The sequence below is a fragment of the Phocoena sinus genome, chromosome 20 (genome assembly GCF_008692025.1).
Source record: "Phocoena sinus isolate mPhoSin1 chromosome 20, mPhoSin1.pri, whole genome shotgun sequence".
In the NCBI taxonomy this organism is placed as follows: Eukaryota; Metazoa; Chordata; class Mammalia; order Artiodactyla; family Phocoenidae; genus Phocoena; species Phocoena sinus.
The window spans coordinates 43,637,966-43,657,429 of record NC_045782.1 but is presented as its reverse complement, the minus strand read 5'-3'; the positions used below and the strand labels follow the sequence as shown (position 1 = coordinate 43,657,429).

At 38.3% G+C, this 19,464-nt stretch overlaps 1 protein-coding gene across 7 annotated transcripts in view; it reads right to left on the bottom strand.

The window, feature by feature from the left end:
* TANC2 (tetratricopeptide repeat, ankyrin repeat and coiled-coil containing 2) overlaps positions 1-19,464 on the bottom strand; it is a 364,111-nt gene that overhangs the window by 259,629 nt on the left and 85,018 nt on the right. For all 7 annotated transcript variants that reach the window (XM_032616890.1, XM_032616892.1, XM_032616893.1 and 4 more), the window contains exon 3: positions 16,158-16,229. In XM_032616890.1, the coding sequence (XP_032472781.1) occupies positions 16,158-16,229 (72 nt within the window). The remainder of the gene's footprint in view (positions 1-16,157; positions 16,230-19,464) is intronic.

Sequence of the window (19,464 nt, the reverse complement as noted above, 5' to 3'; positions counted from 1 at the left end):
ACTGCTACATCCAAACAATAGAATATTATTCAGCACTAAAAAGAAATGAGCTATCAAGTCATGAGATGTCATGGAGGAACCTTAAATGTGTATTACTAAGTGAAAGAAGCCAATCGAAAAAGGGTACATACTGTATGATTCCAACTATATGACATTCTGAAACAGGCAAAACAATGGAAACAGTAAAAAGATCAGTGGTTTCCAGGGACTGTAGGGAGGGAAGGATGAACATTTAGAGTATAGAGGATTTTTAGGGCAGTGAAGCTATTCTACATGATACTATAATAGTAGGTATATGTCATTATACATTTGTCAAAATCATAGAATGTACAACATCAAGAGTGAACCCTAGGGACTTCCCTGGTGGCACAGTGGTTAAGAATCCACAATGCAGGGGACACGGGTTTGAGCCCTGGTCCAGGAAGATCCCACCTACTGCGGAACAACTAAGCCCGTGCGCTACAACTAGTTAGCCTGCGTTCTAGAGCCCGCAAGCCACAACTACTGACCCCACGTGCCACAACTACTGAAGCCCGCACGTCTAGAGCCTGTGCTCCACAACAAGAGAAGCCACCACAATGAGAAGCCCGCGCACCGCAATGAAGAGTAGCCTCCCCTTGCCGCAACTAGAGAAAGCCTGCGTGCAGCAATGAAGACCCAATGCAGCCAAAAAATAAAATTAATTTAAAAAATATATTTTTTTAAATAAAAATGAAAGGCTTCCTTAAAAAAAAAAAAAAAAGAGTGAACCCTAACGAAAAAGAGTGAACCCTAATGTAAACTATGAACTTTGGGTGATAATGATGTGTCAGTGTCACTTCATCTATTTTAACAAATGTACCACTGTGGTGCTGGGATGTTAACAGTGGGGGAGGCTGTGGACGTGTGGGTGCAAGAGGCATATATAGAAACTCTGTACTTTCCACTCAATTTTGCTGTGAACCTAAAACTACTCTAAAATAGAAAATCTTTTTTTTTTTTTTTTTGCGGTACACGGGCCTCTCACTGTTGTGGCCTCTCCCATTGCGGAGCACAGGCTCCGGACGCACAGGCCAGAGGCCACGGATCACGGGTCCAGCTGCTCCGCGGCATGTGGGATCCTCCCCAACCGGGGCACGAACCCGTGTCCCCTGCATCAGCAGGCGGACTCTCAACCACTGTGCCACTAGGGAAGCCCGAAAATCTATTTTTTAAAACAAATAAATCTATAACCAAAAACCAACCAAAAAGAATGGGTAGAATACATATCTGAAGACTATGAAGATAAACAGTAGCAGGCAGATTGGAAAAGCAGCCCAGAATGTGAAGTTCCATTGAAGTGGTGGTGAGTTTGCCATGTTTTTTCTCAGGTATTGCCTCACCTGGACTCAAAGGCAGCTCAAAACTGAGAAGTGTACACCGGGTAAGAAAAAGCTCCAAGAAAATCCCTCCCTTTCTAGTGAGGAACAGGGAAGGGGGCCCTTGCTAGTCTGAGAAACTAGGGGAAATCCCTCCTTTTTCCCTTCTCTTCTATCCTGGTCTCCAGCCAATTCTATGGCAGTAGCAGCAGAGAGATGGTAGTGGTGACTGGGCAGGTACCTAAAACCCTGGGAGAAGTGAACCCTTTTTTCTGACCCCAGGAATTGTAATCCCAAGAGTGTGAGGCAAATCCTCACTGCTTTTTATTTCTCTGTCCTCTTATCACTTGACTTGGATGCAGACACAGTTGTAGGAATTGAACAGTGCAACAGGGAAACTAGAGTCCCTGTTTTTTAGCCAGACTACTGGCAAGGGAGAGTCTGAGAGCTGGAAAATGTTGGTAAGATTGGGGTGTGGAGGTATATCAAGCAAACAATTCCATAAGAGTTGTATATGAACTTCAGGGCTCACCTCTGAGCTCTGCGTGCATGGACGTGACCCTAAACATCCATACCATAGGCTTTAAGAACAGAGCAACAAGACATACTTACTACCACTCTGGTCCCAGAATGGATACTGGGTCCCACACATGGAAATGATCTAAATAGAAATGCTCAGAAAACCGAACTGACGTTGGAACTAGAGGCCCGAGAATGCAGATAGGAATCTGTTTCCTGAACATAATCTGGTTGACTAGCCACTGACATACACACACACACACACACACACACACACACACACACACAAATCAACCTTCTCCTTAGAACTTAAATAAAACCTAGGGTCTCATATCATAATATTCAAAATGTCCAAGATATAATCCAAAATAATATGGCATATGAAGAAACAGGGAAATCTCAACATGAGAAGGAAAAGTCAACAGATGTTACTCCCAAGATTATACAGATATTAGAATTAAACACCAAAGACCTTAAAGCAACTATCACAACAATGCTTCAATAAGTAAAGGTGGACTTCCCTGGTGGCACAGTGGTTGAGAGTCCACCTGCTGATGCAGGGGACACGGGTTTGTGCCCCAGTCAGGGAAGATCCCACATGCCGCGGAGCAGCTGGGCCCGTGAGCCATGGCCGCTGAGCCTGCGCGTCCGGAGCCCGTGCTCCTCAATGGGAGAGGCCACAACAGTGAGAGGCCCGCGTACCACAAAAAATAAAAAATTTAAAAAATTAAAAGAAATAATAAGTAAAGGCAAACATTATTGAATGAATGGGAAGACAGAAAACTTCAAAATCTAGTGTGTAGTTTACACATACAACACGTCTCCTTTTGGACCAGTCACATTTCAAGGGTCAGTAACTACTGTACTGCACAGTAAAGCTTTACACCTATGTCCAGAATCAAGTTCAGTTAGTTTCTAGAATCTAAGGCAAAAAGTATGATCCAATCACTAAACACTGGAAAGATCCTAGAGTGATGACTCTTACCACATTCCCATTCAACTCATCGATATGGCCTAAGCAGAAGAAAGACACACCTTAGAGAATGCCAATGGATTTTTGTAACTTATTCAGGTTGTGTATCCCACTGCTGCTACTGCTTTAGATGTGGTTTTCTTGCTAAAGCAAATCAACATATCCCTGGTACCAGGTCTGCAGCTACAGACCTGAGAATGAGATCATCGTAAGCTGTAAGCATTCAACTGTCAGGGTTAGCTATACATTTTCTCTGGCCTACCTGCTATTAATTCTCCTGGTCTTAGGAATAATCTAGTCCACAGGGACCTTAACTGCCTTTCCATTCTAAGGGCACCATGCTGGTCTACTACACTAATAATTTCATGCTGATTAGACTTGGTGAACAAGAAGCAGCAACTGATCTAAATACTGTGGTAAAATATATGCACTCCAGAGGGTGGGAAATCAATTCCACAAAAATTCACAGGTCTTCCACACTGGTAAAATTTCTGTGAGCCCTATGGTCTTGAGCAATTCAAGATATCCCTTCCAAGGTGATGAAGTTGCTGCACCTACTCTCTCTTAATACTGAGAAAGAAGTGCAATGCCCAGTAGACCTCCTTGGATTTTTGAAGCAATCTGTTCCTCATTTGGGTATGCAACTATGAACCATTTACCAAGACTGCTGGATGTGAGAGAGGCCCACAACAATTGAAGGCTCTGCAACACATATGGGCTGCTGTGAAAGCTGCTTTGCCACTTGGATTATATAACCCACTAGATCCAATGTTGCTTGACGTATCTGTGCTAGATAGGGATCTTGAACGGTTATTGCACAACTTTAGGTGAATCTCAGGCCAGATCTCCAGCATTCTGTAAAAAAGCTATGTCATCCGGTACAAATAACTATCACTCTTTTTCAAAAAACAGCTTTTGGCTTACCACAGGGCCTTAGAATGAATGCTTGATCATGGGCCACCATGTTACCATGTGACCTGGGCAGTCCATCATGAACTAAGTTTTGTTGGACCAACAAAGCAATATGGTTGGGTGTGTACTGAAGCACTTCATCATCAGAAGGAAGGGATGTACATGAGATCAGGCTTGAGCAGGTCCTGAAGGCATAAATAATTTGCATAAGCAAGTGGCCCAGATGCCCAAGGTTCCTAATTCCTGCTATATCGCTTCTTTTCTCTCAATCTGGATATATTTTATCTCATGGAGAATTCTCTATGACCATCTCACTGAGGGGGAAAAAAAATTAATCTTGTTTACTGATATCTCTGCATGATAACATGCAGATGACAACAATACTAGAGCCCCATTCTGGGGTCCTGAAGGACAGTGGTGAAGGGAAACCCTTCCAGGGCCAGAAGTATGAACAGGGTACCTAGTTGTTCATTTTGCCTGGAAGGAGAGATGACAGAGATACTGTTCTATACTGACTCAAGGACAGTGTTTAATGGTACGACTGGATATTCAGAGATTTGGAAGGAATAATTAGAGAACTGGTGACAAGGAAATCTGGGGATAAGGTATATGGACAGACCTCTTTGAAAGGGCACAGAATATGAAGCAATTTATGTCCCATGTGAATGCTTACCAAAGGGCAAACTCTACAGAGAAGGTGCTTAATAACCCCGTAGATAAGATGACCAGTTTGGAGTACTAAGCCAGTCTCTTTACCCAGCCATTCTATCTTTGCCCAGTGGGCTCATTAACAAAGAGGCCACGGTAGCAGGATGCAATTTATACATGGGCTCAGCAATATGGGCTTCTGCTCACCGAGGCCAACCTGACTACAGCCACAGCTGAGCGTCCAACCTGCCAAAAGTTCGCGCATGCACTGGGGAAGAGGCAGGTGGATGCCCCCAATATACGGTACCATTCATGCGATGGTTGGTCAGTTGTCTCTCTATTCATTTCTAGTCCCTGGTGACTTCCCCTTCCTTCTTAGTAAATGAATTATGAATGTAAAATAAATATTGTTTATAGTGTCAAGGATTTCAGACTGTCTTAGTCTGCCCCCTTGTGGGAACCAACTCTTCAATCTTTCACTAGGAATAACATTTATTAAATCCAGCCTGGTCCTCAAACAAAACAAAACACAAAATGTATTTATTAGATAATAATTTTACCCTAGGCTTCACTAATAGGTTCCTTCCTCATTCTTTGTTATCCAACTCTTTATGACCCTTCAATAAAACTTATGAAGTTTTTCAAAGAGGTTTTTGTCATTTTTATCTCTTGCGAGAAGAATTCAGATAAAAATATTTTAAATCAGAATCTTTCTAAATGTCCAACATACCTTTTCCAACCTTTTTAGCTCCCATGCTTTTATTCCGTTTCATTCATAAATATGGATAAGCAAGGAGTGGCTTCTACAAGCCTTCTAGTGTTAACTAGTCCAATTATCATAATACTAAGTAGGATATTTAATATGTTCTGACACAAAATGTGATTAGGGTTGCATATTCCTAGAGTTTAAGATATTACTAAGTAAATTATTATGAATCACTTTGAAAATCTGAACACTCATTGATGAGGAAATGGTGGAATAAATTATGGATTACTTAGCTAAGGAGGATTATACAGATTTTAAGAAATTAGAATTTAAGTATGTTCCTGGAGGGATGGCCATGCTACACTGTTAGCTGAGGGAGAAGAGAATTAAAACTGCATTTTAGGGCTTCCCTGGTGGCGCAGTGGTTGAGAGTCCGCCTGCCGATGCAGGGGACACGGGTTCGTGCCCCGGTCCGGGAAGATCCCACATGCCGCGGAGCGGGTAGGCCCGTGAGCCATGGCCGCAGAGCCTGCGCGTCTGGAGCCTGTGCTCCACAACGGGAGAGGCCACAACAGTGAGAGGCCCGCATACCGCAAAAAAACAAAAACAAAAAAATGCATTTTATTTTTTAAAATCTTCAAAGTAATACACACACAAACACATCCATGCATGTGCCAGTATGAATTTAGCGGAAAACATGGAAGGATACAGACTGAATACAATTAATACTAGTTACTTTAGGGGAGTGGAAGAGGAAGAAGCCCTAACATATCCTTTTTAAATGTCTACATTGTTTGGTAAAAGTAATTTTTTACTTAATACAATTATTATAACTCACATTAAAAAATATAAAGTGTAACTGAAATATATAAACACATTCTGACATACCCCTAGCACCCTAAGATAATAAGAAATTGTTGGCTAGAGGGCCAATTTCAAGTTTAATTTTTTGGAAAAAAGAGTGTTACACAAAGAATTATCAACAAGAAGTTAAATCTCAGAAGAAACATACGACAAGAAATAAAGACACTTCAGAGGGATTTGTCATTTAAGGTCAGATCTTTTCAACTCTGTTGGTCCAACCACCAACAAACAAATTTGTGTTTTAAATATAAGAATGGAAAGATTCTAAATATGTGCTACCAACAAGGCTGATTTGAAACTTTTGGCATAGATTAGTGTAAAGCCTGAAATATTTTCTGACTGAAAATAATACTTCACAGCATTATTCTGAGAATTAAATGAGGATTTTGTGAAAGCACCTAGCTCAGAGCCTGGCACATATGTATTATTAAAATTTTTTTCTTTATTCCTAAAGCAATCTATGTTGAAAGCTAAATAATTTTTATCAGAAAGAGAAAGTACTATAACAACAAAATAATCCTGTACAGTAGTGATGCCACTATGCCAGAAATACTCTTACACTGAGATAAAGAAATGATATACTGAATACTGAAATAATTTTCCTTATCATTCTATATAATAAAACACTCTGGGTTTAATAAAGAAATCATCGTCACCAGACTAAAGATAATTTGTATACGTTTCAAGCACATGAACATCTCATTTCTACGAAATATTTCATATGTTTATAAGGAAAGAAAAAGAACCAGGAGATAGCATATTTGAAAATTTAGTACATTATTACTATAGATACACCAGCATGCCATAATCAAATGAAACCAGATACAAATAATGGGAATCACACAAAGTCAAATACTGTACAATTTCCCAGTCTTCCAGCATGAACTGATCATAGGCATTATTATACCAATACACATCTTATATATCAGAGTCTAATGCCTGCATAATGCTATCTTTGCAGGAGTAAATCAAAACTGGGTTTCAGCCATATTACATTAGCTCATGCACCTATTTAGCCTCTAGAAGCAGTAAGTCGGCTTATGTACAGATGACCTCTAATGAAAAATCATTTGATTCAGAAAATGGAGCTAGTACAATAAAAAAAACAATTCTGATGAAGTACCCCATGATTCCTGAAATACAGAACCAGAATTCCTAGAATTGATAAGCTTCCTTCATCAATTCGATGGCCTAAATGCAAGGCATTGGTACTGTGCTAGATGCTAAGATCCTACCATTAATGAACTCCTAGATTACTAAGAAAAATAGAGATCCAACAGACAAATAAGACCAAATGTAGTATATAATATAACCCAATAATATATAAAATGCTACGCTGGAAAGCAGAAAATAACCTCCCAACCTTAAAAGGCTATACTAGGTTAAACTGTCACAATCAGTTTTACAGTCTTATTTCAAGAGCCTCAATTCACAAATCAATAGATAGTTGATAGTCTGACAAACTACATACATCCAACAAATTCCTCACACTGCGGCTTTACTTTTTCAGTTACGTAAATAACAGAGTGAATATTGGATCAATATGTGACCTGGGCACATCCACATACTTTCCCATGCACACTAAGTGCTAGATATTTGTTCATTCCTTCATTCAACAAATACTGAAAAAATTTTATATGCAAGTGTTCTAAGGCTAGAGTGGTGAATAAGATGAAGTCTCCGCTCAAATGAAACCAGTTTTCTGGTAGTTGAGACAACAATGAACAAGTCAAGTAGTGGCAATTATGAAGGTTAGAGCTGGGTGTTTAGGTGGTCAGAGAGGCGGCCTCTCTCACTTAAGAAGAAATCTATAGTCCTTTAGTCAAGAAAGAACAAATGTACAAGCCCTTCAAAGAAAACACTCTTTAACATGTTTAAGCAAAAAGGCCAGCATAGATGAAACGAAGTGGATAATGAAGGGAGTGGGAGGACATAAAGTATTAGGAAAAGGGTAGCTTAGGCAGGGTCATATAGGGAATGATAAAGACTTTGGAATTTATTCTGAATGTGATAGGAAGCCACTGGAGAATTTTTTTTTCAAGTTTGGGGAAATATACGATTTGATTTGTTTTAACTAGAGCAGTATAGCCATCAAATGGACAATAGATTATATATTGGCAAGAATGGAAATAATAAGTTGGGACACTATAATAGTAGTAAAGGAAAGAAACGATGGTAGTTCAGACTAAAATGACAACAATATAGGTGGTGGGGAAATGATAGAAAATATATCTTTAAAAGAACAAATTCTTAAAGCATTATAAAACAAAAGAAAAAGCCAATAATGGAGGAGGAATGTTAAGAAATCCGTGGAAGACAGAAACTAGATGCAACTGGAGGGAGGAAATTATAGCCCACAGCATGTGTAGGAGGATAACTGTAAAAGATGAGAGTGTTTCCAGGTCTGTTTTAACCACAGAAGCAAGAGATGCAAGGAACAGGAAGTTCTCAGGGGCAGCAATCTTAATGAGTGGCATGGGATCTGTTTCAGTCCAAGCAGTCAGGCCATCTCCCATCTCCTACATTTGATAAGCAGATGACATCAGAGGTCTTTGCCCCTAAACCAGAGTAATGAGTGGGGGTATGTGTGAGTCAGAATCCACCGCATCTGAAAGACAGATCAGAGGCCAAACTAGTTAGTTAACACACAGGAGAGAGCCCTCATGCCCAAAGATTAACACACCTCACCAGACACCTTACCTTACGTGTCTGCCATTATTACTGAGAAGGGACATTAAATAGCAACTATATCCACAGTCAGGCAGGGCAGATTATCAAGCATTATGGCCCTCTACAGGCATATCAGTTGTTTAAAGATAATGTTTGTTCTGAACAGACTGGCATCTGTTCTGGTTGGTTGATATTTCTGGCATATTAATTATTAAATATTTTGAATGTTACCCTCCAGACAGGCCAACACAAAATATAATAAAATGGAAAGGGACTTCCCTGGTGGCACAGTGGTTAAGAATCCACCTGCCAGGGGCTTCCCTGGTGGCGCAGTGGTTGAGAGTCTGCCTGCCGATGCAGGGTACACAGGTTCGTGCCCTGGTCCAGGAGGATCCCACATGCCGCAGAGCGGCTAGGCCCATGAGCCATGGCTGCTGAGCCTGTGCTCCGCAACGGGAGAGGCCACAGCAGTGAGAGGCCCACGTACCGCCAAAAAAAAAAAAAGGATCTGCCTGCCAGTGCAGGGGACATGGGTTCGATCCCTGGTCTGGGAAGATCCCACATACCATGGAGCAACTAAGCCAGTGTGCCACAACTACTGAGCCTGCACTCTACAGCCCACAAGCCACAACCACCGAGCCCACGTGCCGCAACTACTGAAGCCCATGCGCCTAGAGCCCCTGCTCTGCAACAAGAGAAGCCACCACAACGAGAAGCCTGCACACCACCACGAAGGGTAGCCCCTGCTTGCCCCAACTAGAGAAAGCCCATGTGCAGCAACGAAGACCCAACGTGGCCAAAATAAATCAATCTATTTTTTAAAAAAATGGAAGGGCTCTGGTTCTGGTTCTGGGTTAAAATGGAGTAAGCACACCCTGTGTTAACTGAATATAACTAAAACCCATGAATGTAACTGAAAACCCTGGAAAGAATGATGGAGCAGCAATCTGAGGACTCTGAAAACTAAACAGTAGCAGGCAAATTGTGGAAGGAAACCAGAACTTGAAAGACAGCCAATTCAGTGATGCATTTCCTGTTGTTTTTTAATGTCACCCAACTCCCAGCCTGAACTCAAAGGAAATCCAAATCCTGGATTGGCACACTAGAGTCAAACAGATACAAGTCTTCTCTTTCTGATTAGAGAGTATAAATGGGGCAGTGGTGGGGGGACAGTCCATATAGGACTGTGAGAGTGGGAAGATCTGGCTTTTTTCTCTTTTTACCTTCCTGTTCCAGCCCCGCCTATAGGTAAGACTATTTCAGTAATGGCAGCTATAGGGGATACTTAAATCTCTGAGGAAGGGGAATCCTTTCTGACCAGAGGATCAGTGGTATGAGCAATGTGGTAGAACTGCAAGGGGAAATAGATAAATCCACACTTACGGTCTGAGATTTCAATATTCCTCTTTTAATAACTGACAGAATGAACAGACATAAAATCAGCAAAGATATAGAAGACTTGAACAACACTATCAATTAACTCAACCAGACTAATATTTGTAGAGCCTTCCACTCCCAAAGAGCCTAATACACATATTTTAAGTGCACATAGAACATTTAAGATAGATAATTTTCTGGGCCATAAAACATATCTCAATAAAACGTGATCTAACTCAGAATATGTGTTCTTTGGCCACAGCAAAATTAGACTAGAAATTAATATGAGGAGGTATCTGGAAAATTCTCAAATGTTTGAAAACTACATCAACACACTTCTAAATAACACATGGGTTAAAGAAGAAACCAAAAGGGGAATTAGGCAGTATTTTGAAATAAATGAAAAGCATTACTCATTGAAGTCTGTGAAATGCAGCTAAGTCAGTACATAGAGGGAAATTTATAGCACTAAAATTCCTGTATTAGAAAAGAAAGTTCCAATATCAGTGATCTTAGCTTCTACCTTAAGAAGCTAGAAATAGAAGAGAAAATTCAACCCAAAGCAGGCAGAAGTAAGGAAATAATAAAGAGCAAAGAAGTAACTGATAAAATAGAAAACAGGAAAGCAATACAGAAAATGAATGAAAACTGAAACTGATTCTTTAAGATCAATAAAATTGATATATCTCTACCCAGAATGATCAAGACAAGGAGAAAGAATACTCAAAGTAACCGTATTAGGAATGAGGAGAAGTGACACCATTACAGATTCTATAGATTTAAAAAGGTTACTCAGGCTTCCCTGGTGGCACAGTGGTTTAGAGTCTGCCTGCTGATGCAGGGGACATGGGTTCATGCCCCAGTCCGGGAAGATCCCACATGCCGCAGAGCGGGTAGGTCCGTGAGCCACAGCTGCTGAGCCTGCGCGTCCGGAGCCTGTGCTCCGCAACAGGAGAGGCCACAACAGTGAGAGGCCCACGTACTGCAAAAAAACAAAAACAAAAACAAAAAAAAAAAGGCTTTTTTTGAGGAGTTAATTTGAATAGTCCAAGAAGGAGGAGTTAATTTGAATAGTCCTATATTTACTAAAGAAATTTAATTTATATTTTAAAATTTTCCCACAATGAAAATTCCAGGCCCAGATGCCTCCCTGGGAAATTCTATCAAACATTTATCAATGAAATAATACCAATTCTATAAAAAATACTCCAGGAAATTGAAGAGGGAGAAATATCTCTCAACTTTCAACTGATTCTATGAGACCAGGAGTACCCTGATACAAAAATCAGACAAAGACATCCTAAGACAGGAAAATTAAAGGCCAATATCCCACATGAACACAGATACAAAAATAATTAAAACTGTCTTAGCAAATCAAATCTATCAACTGTACAAAAGCAGGCCACACAGGCCAGATTTGCTCACCCCGCTTTAGAGCACTACTGCTCAACCATAATGGTCCAAATCAAATAATAAAAATATTTGTACCACACTGGGGAAAACTGATATGGTTTACCACTGGAGGTGACTGACATGAACTTCAGCTACTCCAGACACTACCCCAAGGACTGAGAACTTATTCTAACATCTCCTTTCACACAGTACTTGCTTTTATTTGAGTTTAGATCTTTTTTCACTTACTACTTTATGTAGTTATCACCAATTCAACCCTAAGCCTTTCATCAATTACTTAAAACTTTTCTAAAGATAATTAAATGCATCAGATTTCTACCAATTTCATTTTCCTGAGAATGGCTCTTCTGGAAGCTTCTAACCTACTCCAATCTGGTCTGTTTACCCTCCAACCCTGTCTTTTCATTGTATGCTGAAGATTTCTTTACCCTTCTCTTTTGTTAAATTTCCTATTTCTTGTAACCTTTCCCTTTTTTATGTGGCTGACTTTCTCATTTTGATGGATCACATCCTCCAACAGATTTCTAAGAAAGGGTACAAGGTAGGCAAACAAACAAATAAACAAACCAAAAAAACAAACAAAAAACCTTACATGTCTTAAAACATCTTAATTTAACTCTTATACCTGATTAATAGTTTCAATGCATATGAAATACAAAGGGGTTGAAATTATTTTCCCTCAGAATTTTGAAGGTGATACTCCATTTCTCATTTAGTATCTAACACTACCATTAAGAAGTCCAAAGCCAACTGATTCCTGTTACTTTGACACATTTTTTTCCCTCTCTGAAAGCATGAAAAGACCTTCTGTTTCACCCAGTGATTTGAAATTTCACCACGATGTGTCTTAGTTTGTGTTTATATTTATCCATTGTAATGAGTACTCAGTAAGCCTTTTGAACCAGAAACTCATGTTCATTAGTCCAAGAAAGTTTTCTTGAATCATTTTGTTGATGATTTCTTCCCCATTTTCTCTGTTTCTTCTGGGAACTACTGGTGTTGTTTTTCTTTTTTTAATTAATTAATTTATTTATTTTTGGCTGTGTTGGGTCTTTGTTGCTGCACGCGGGCTTTCTCTAGTTGTGGTGAGCGGGGACTACTCTTCGTTGCAGAGCGTGAGCTTCTCATTGTGTGGTTTCTCTTGTTGCGGAGCACGGGATCTAGGCACGCAGGCTTCAGTAGCTGTGACACACAGGCTCTAGAGTGCAGGCTTAGTAGTGGTGCACGGGCTCAGCTGCTCCACAGCATGTGGGATCCTCCCAGACCAGGGCTCGAACCCGTGTCCCCTGCACTGGCAGGCAGACTCTTAACCACTGCGCCACCAGGGAAGTCCCAACTACTATTATTTGAATACTGAAATTCCTGGACTGCCCCTGTAAGTTTCTTAATACTCCTCACTTCTCTTCTGTAACATTTGTTCTTTTGCTCGACTTTTTCACAGATTTCTTCAACATTAATTTTCTAAGTAATTCTACAAAGCTTTTTTGATCTCTGCTATCAGAATTATAACTCTTACAGTAACTCCTTATTTCATGGCTATATTATTTTCTCTTATTTCCCTGAAGTTGTTTATAATGGTTGTTATTTTCTTCTGCAAAAGATCTGTTCTCAGTTGCTCTATCCTGTTTATTTTAATCTCTACCTTTCATACATTACAGGGTTTCCTCAAATATCCAGTAATCCTTGGTCAGCTGCTCATAGTTAGGAGAAAGGACTAAAAGGTTGATTATTTTCAGTATGGGACTCCTGCCCTCCACTATGCCTGGTGCCTTCTGCTCTAGAGAGAGTCTCTACTTTTGCTCTCTCCAAAGAATAAATTTCTGGCCTTTGCCAAAGTTAGGGGTGAAGAGCTGGGCACTTGTCAAGCTAACTGGTTAGCTAATTTTGAGAAGGAGGTCCCAGGAACCAAGGGCTTCTTCGACTGACTTTCAACCAATCCTCCTTTCACTTCCACTTCCACATGCTGCCATTCTTGAGTTTTTTTAGTCTTTTGGAGGGTAAAACAGATTATTTTCTTGATTTTCTCTGCTACTGAGTTTAGCATCCAGTCTACAATTATTCATATTCTCCCTAGTTTCTAAAATTGTGTTGATTTTGGCTCCTCTCTAATTCCCCTTTACTGATCTTTTAGCAGGTTTCTGAAAGGAGAAAAAGTAGAAGTATGTGTTCATCCTATCTCTTTATTCCTGATAATATGGATTCTCATTCATTCCAACTCATTACAGACGGCTTTGTATTTTTATTTCTGTCTTTGGAATAAAAAGAGACAGTAAGTCCCCTACATACGAACGAGTTCTGTTACAAGAGCGCGTTCGGAAGTCCTATTTGTTCGAAAGTCCAACACAACCAACACAGTTGGCTATATACTGCTGCTTTTATGCTTGCTTCCAGACATCCTGGGCTTGAAATAAAGAAATAAAGATACTGTATTACTGTACTCTATACAGTACTGTAAAGTACACAAAAGCACAACCACTTGTAGAGGATGCACGTACGTGACTAACTTACATGAGTGGACATGCAAACACATGCTCGCATCTTTGAAAGTTTGCAACTTGAAGTTATTCGTATGTAGGGGACTTACTGTATTACAAATAAACGCTCTAAGAAGGTGAGAAACATGCTTCTATATCAGTTAACTCTCATAATGATACAGTTCCTGATGACTTCTAATTGAGATCAGTCCTGATGAGTTCTGAGATCAGGCAGCTGTGCTCAGATCATGAAAATCACTGATTTTGCTGTTAAGTTCAGCTTTTGTTACTAAAATTCAATTATACTCATTGATTTGAAAAATATTTCAACTGACATAATTCAGAGGGCACAAGGTAAATTAATAATCTCCCACATCTATATCTGTGACATTAAATAAAATTAAACTTTAATAAAAATTAGTATAATTATTTTTCTATTAATTTGTACTAATTTTGTTTTTAGGGTTATATGATGAGGGCACCCAAGGTGGCTGTTCTCTTGCTCTCTCTACATGCCCTGTTCACCAGTCCCTGCTTCACCTACACCCTACTCACATGACTGACCTTCCCTCTTAATCATAGAGCCTAATCAGTAAATGCCTGGTCTAATCTTCAGATCAGAACATCTCCACCACGATAACTTATCAAAGGGGCAGTGAGGGGTGTGCTCCTCTACTGGTTTCCCTGGTAACCGATGAGCCAACCTGACATCAATTCCCCCTATAACTGGTAAACACCTCCACCCATCCCCCCTCCCAGGAGTGAAGACTGCTGCCATATCCTGCCCACTGTCTGCTGCACACAGGACCTTGCTTCAGACATGTAAGATTCTCATATCCATTAAACCACTGATGTCTCTGTTGCTGACTCTGGGCTCTTTCTTCTGTCTTGAGGATGGGCAAGTACAGGGCATGCAGGCTTGCGGGGTGTAGCCCAACAAGGATTTTAAACACATAAACTCATTTTCTTTCTTTCCTCGCCACCAAGGTTTACTGAGATATAACTGACATAAAACATTATATAAGTTTAAGGTGTACAATGTGTTGATTTGATATAGTTATATATTACAATTCAGTTTTTCTCTTAATTTCTTTTTTTATATCAAAATACATGTAACATGAAAAAGTGAAAACTTATATAAATTCCTGACATTTATAATACATGCATATTATTTAAAAATGATTAAAAGTACTAGTGTAAGTTTAAATTTCCAAATCAACCTGCATATATTATTCTACTTTTTATTCTGCAACAAACAACTGTATTAAAAATAGTACAACTCTAAAGCTTAGGAAGAGCAAAGTTGGAGAAAAAAGGGAACAGGATTATAGAATAAATGAACCAGGAGCTTCTACAGGATTAAAACATCACACATTTGTATATCTAAGGCTTTATTTTATTTGTAAATACTCTCAAAAAACTAAACTCAGTAATGACTGCTTGAAATTTTGCAGTATTTTAATCAGTCTGGGTTCCTAACTCTTACTCTCTTAGAGATGACTTCATTCATCCAACAGTATTTATTCAGTAACTATTATTGTATATACCAGGTACTTATTCTTGGCACTGGAAATACAGCAGTGAACAAAGAAAACCAAAAATCTCTGCAATCATGAAACATTCATTCTAGTTTTGGATAGAGAAAACAAATATAAAGGTGATAAGTACTATAAAGAAAAATGTGGAGGTGCTAGTCCTGCAAATTTAAATGTTCCTTAGGGAAGGCCTATCTGAAAATCCACTGGTAGAGAATACTTTAACCTAGTTTTGAAGTGGTCACTTCAAAAAAACCAGTCAAAAGCCTATGGTGATAAATTTTAAACAGAAAAGGAAAATAAGTAAGAAGATCTTAATTTTAGGTAATAATTATAAACAAAACCCATTTCTTCTGAGACAGCTAAGACAACAAATATTGCATTGATGAACTTTTAAAAGCCAGTGTGATGATACTTGCAACAAACGTTACTGCTAAAAATTTACTTTTGGTTATATTCCAAAAGTAATATCCAGACATATACCACAATGCTCCAAAATTACTTAAAACCTTAATATCGTTAAAAAAGAGACCATTTCTCATTTTCTTTTATCCTGAATAGATGATTATCATATGGAACTAATTAGATTGTAACATCTGAACTCCTAAATGAGAAATGAGAATATCTAAACTTGACCCAGTGAAAACCCCAGTCCTCAGATTAAGTACTGGAAAGGAATAGCTGGTATCTATTCTTTTTAATTTAATAATAAATTTGAGGAGAATTTACCTTGCCCAGAGCGGCTTTGGCGAGAGTCTACACTTGACTGTCTTCGATCCGGTGCTTCCTCGTTCCCTCCATCTGCATAAAATTAGAGCGATCATAAGCGAATAGATAATGAAATTGATGTAATATCATCCCTGGCGACATCTATATCTTAACAGTACCATATCTATCATTTGTTTTCATTTCTTATAAGCTCAATCATTTAAATATTTGAGGATTTTTCATACACAAAGCAAAGGTCCTTACCCTTATTTTTGTGGGGATGGTTTACACTCCTCTCTGAAAGTCTAAAGAAAGTGAAGGTGTTCTTTCCCTACCCCCATACATATACACCCTACTTTGCATATAATAAAGCAATGTTATCTACTCTGAAGTTCATTCACAGAATTTCAATTTAAAAGCCTTGATTTAAAGCAATGTCTAAATTAATTACAGCTGCTTATTTAATCTAAAGTATGTCAAATAATCCTTAGGGCTATATATTTTACTCTAATAAAATTTACATTTACATGTTTTATGAGAGATAATGGGAAAATTACATAATACATGAAAAAGCAATATAAATCAGAATCAGAAAAACTCAGAAATGAGGAGGCAGAAACCAAGAAATAATGAGAAATCAAACAAAAATCATTTCAGTAATGAAGACTATAAGAAATACAAGAGCAAACAAACACAAAAGGTCTTAAAAGAAATAAAAGGTAAGATGGAAGAAAATCTTTAACAAATTTTTTAAAAAGAAGAAATAGATTAAAAAGGATCTGTAAGAAGGGGATAAATATTGGAGATAGGCAAAGAAGAGCCAGCATAAGGATAAACACAGGAGTCCCTGAAGAAGAAAACCAAAGTGAGAGAATAGAACAAATACTGAAAGACAATAATTCAAGAAAGCTTTCCAGAGGGAAAAGAAGTGGCTATGTATGTGTAATGTATATAGTTATATGTGTGTATAAATACATTTATACATGCACACACACACACACACACATATATATATATACACATCTATATTTGAAACTACATATTTCAAGAGCATCCTGTGTCCTACTTAATCAACTCAGATCAATGCACCAAGACATTTTCTACTAAAACTAATGGACTTTAAAGGGAAAAAGAATCCTTTGGGCATTTAGGCAAATACATCACAAGATTAATAAGGGAAAACAACAGAAGAAAACAAAATAATATACTTAAAACACACAAGGAAAAAAAAATTGAACCAAAGGCTTTACAACCAGTAAAACTTACCTTTAAGTATAAAGAGTAAAGAAAAACTATTACTAACATGCAAGAACTCAAGGAATATTGTTCCCATGGGCCTCTTCCTAGCTCTACCAGAAAACTAACTTTAGGCAACCAAAGTGACTAGAGAGACATTAAATAAGGACTGGTGGTGAGCATACATATACAACTGACTGTAGAATTAAGACTAAATGAGATGTAGAGAACAAATGTATGGACACCAAGGGGGGAAAGTGGGGGCAGGGGGGATGAACTGGGAGATTGGGATTGACATATATACACTAATATGTACAAAATAGATAACTAACAAGAATCTGCTGTGTAAAAAAAATAAAAGTTCAAAAAAAAAAGACTAAATGAGAGTTTTAAACAGAGAGATTATAATATGTAATGGCTATAAGATCTGACAATGAAGATACAGTACAGCCAAAACAAACGAAGAAAGAATAAACAAAAAGTAACTGATTTCAGAAATCAAAATTGGTAATTGTAATGTTGTGAGACCATTGTACTTAAAAACAGGGATAAAGCAAATGAATAATTATGGGATACTCTAATGGTATCATCTCCTTGAGAAACAGAATTCTCTGGGTGGAAGAAAGGAACTATAGATATAAGAATACAGAAGAAGTTACGTAAAAACTCTTTAGTATTGAATCTATATTGGAAACATCAGTACAGTCTTACAAGTCACATGTATATCCTAGCTCTGTCCACTTAAAACACCTAACACCTTGACTAATCAAGTAGTACTAACCACTCCTAGGGCCCAGACTGTTATCCTGAAATGCCATTCTCCATTAAAAGAAAACAGAACTTCTTAAAGAACCAGCTGGTTTAGCAAAGGAAAAGTACTAGATGAACTTGGAACACCCTGACATATGCTTTAATAGCATATGCAACATATGCTATTAAAGACAATGTAGAATTGAGGTCATGTCAAAAAAAAACACAGTGAAGAAGCTCATCAACATTCAAGAACTCAGGGAATATTGTCCCATGGGCCTCTTCCTAGCTCTACCAGAGAACTAACTAACTAAATGTACAATTGACTATAGACCATAATGTTTTAAAAAAAAAAAAAACAAAACAAACCACAGCACTACCACACTAACTGGTCACCTTCTGAGGTTGAGAGGGGCCCAGTTCATTACCTTGAAAACTGTGGCAAAGAAAGAATCAGCAATTCATCCTACATTCCCTATATAAACTGTACTAGTAGCCAAAAAGTATATGAGAGCTCTCTCTATAAAATTATTCCAAATAAATGGGAAACAAAAGATAAAATATCACCATTTCACAAACTGCAAGTAATTAGTATCTCTGCAGCCATCGAGCATCAATGGCTAATAACATCAAAAAAGAGAAAAAACTGGACGTTATATGCCTCCTAATGACAGGAACACAACTACAGTTTTGCCAAAGCAATCAAACCTGAGTCTAGTCAAACCTCTGAAACCAGCTGTCAGTTTCCAGGAAAAACAAAGAGCAGAAGAAAATGCTGAATTGTTCCTGAGTGTATAATCAACGAAATACTGATTGTGGGAAATTCTACAGGTCAAACAATCCAGGTCTCTCAACAGGTAAAGAAAAAAAATAAAGTATTATGAGGTCCTAAATTATTGTGAAACAAAAATTCATTTTATGAAAAGATAAAACTATACCAGAAATCTGTGGCATCTTATATCAGAGATCAGGATGTGTAAATACAGTCCTAGTCAATTTCCCTTCCTACTGATCATCTATTTTTTTAATGCAAATTTCTTTCTTCTCTTTTACTTGGGAATAAATTACAATGAGCAACACTTGTATTCAGGCCTGTCTTAAATTTTCATTTTCCACATGGATAAAATTACATACATGCATCACATTCTCTGTTTTAACATCAAAACATGCCCTTGAAGCATGTGAGAAGTAATATGAATAAAATACAGACATTTCCCCTCACCAGGATGTCTTTCTAAATAATAAAAGGAGAAAAAGAAATAAAAAATCAAGGCTTCAAACAAATTAAATTTGCACGATCTGCAGTATGTCAGCATATCAATAGAACAACCTACAGGAAAAC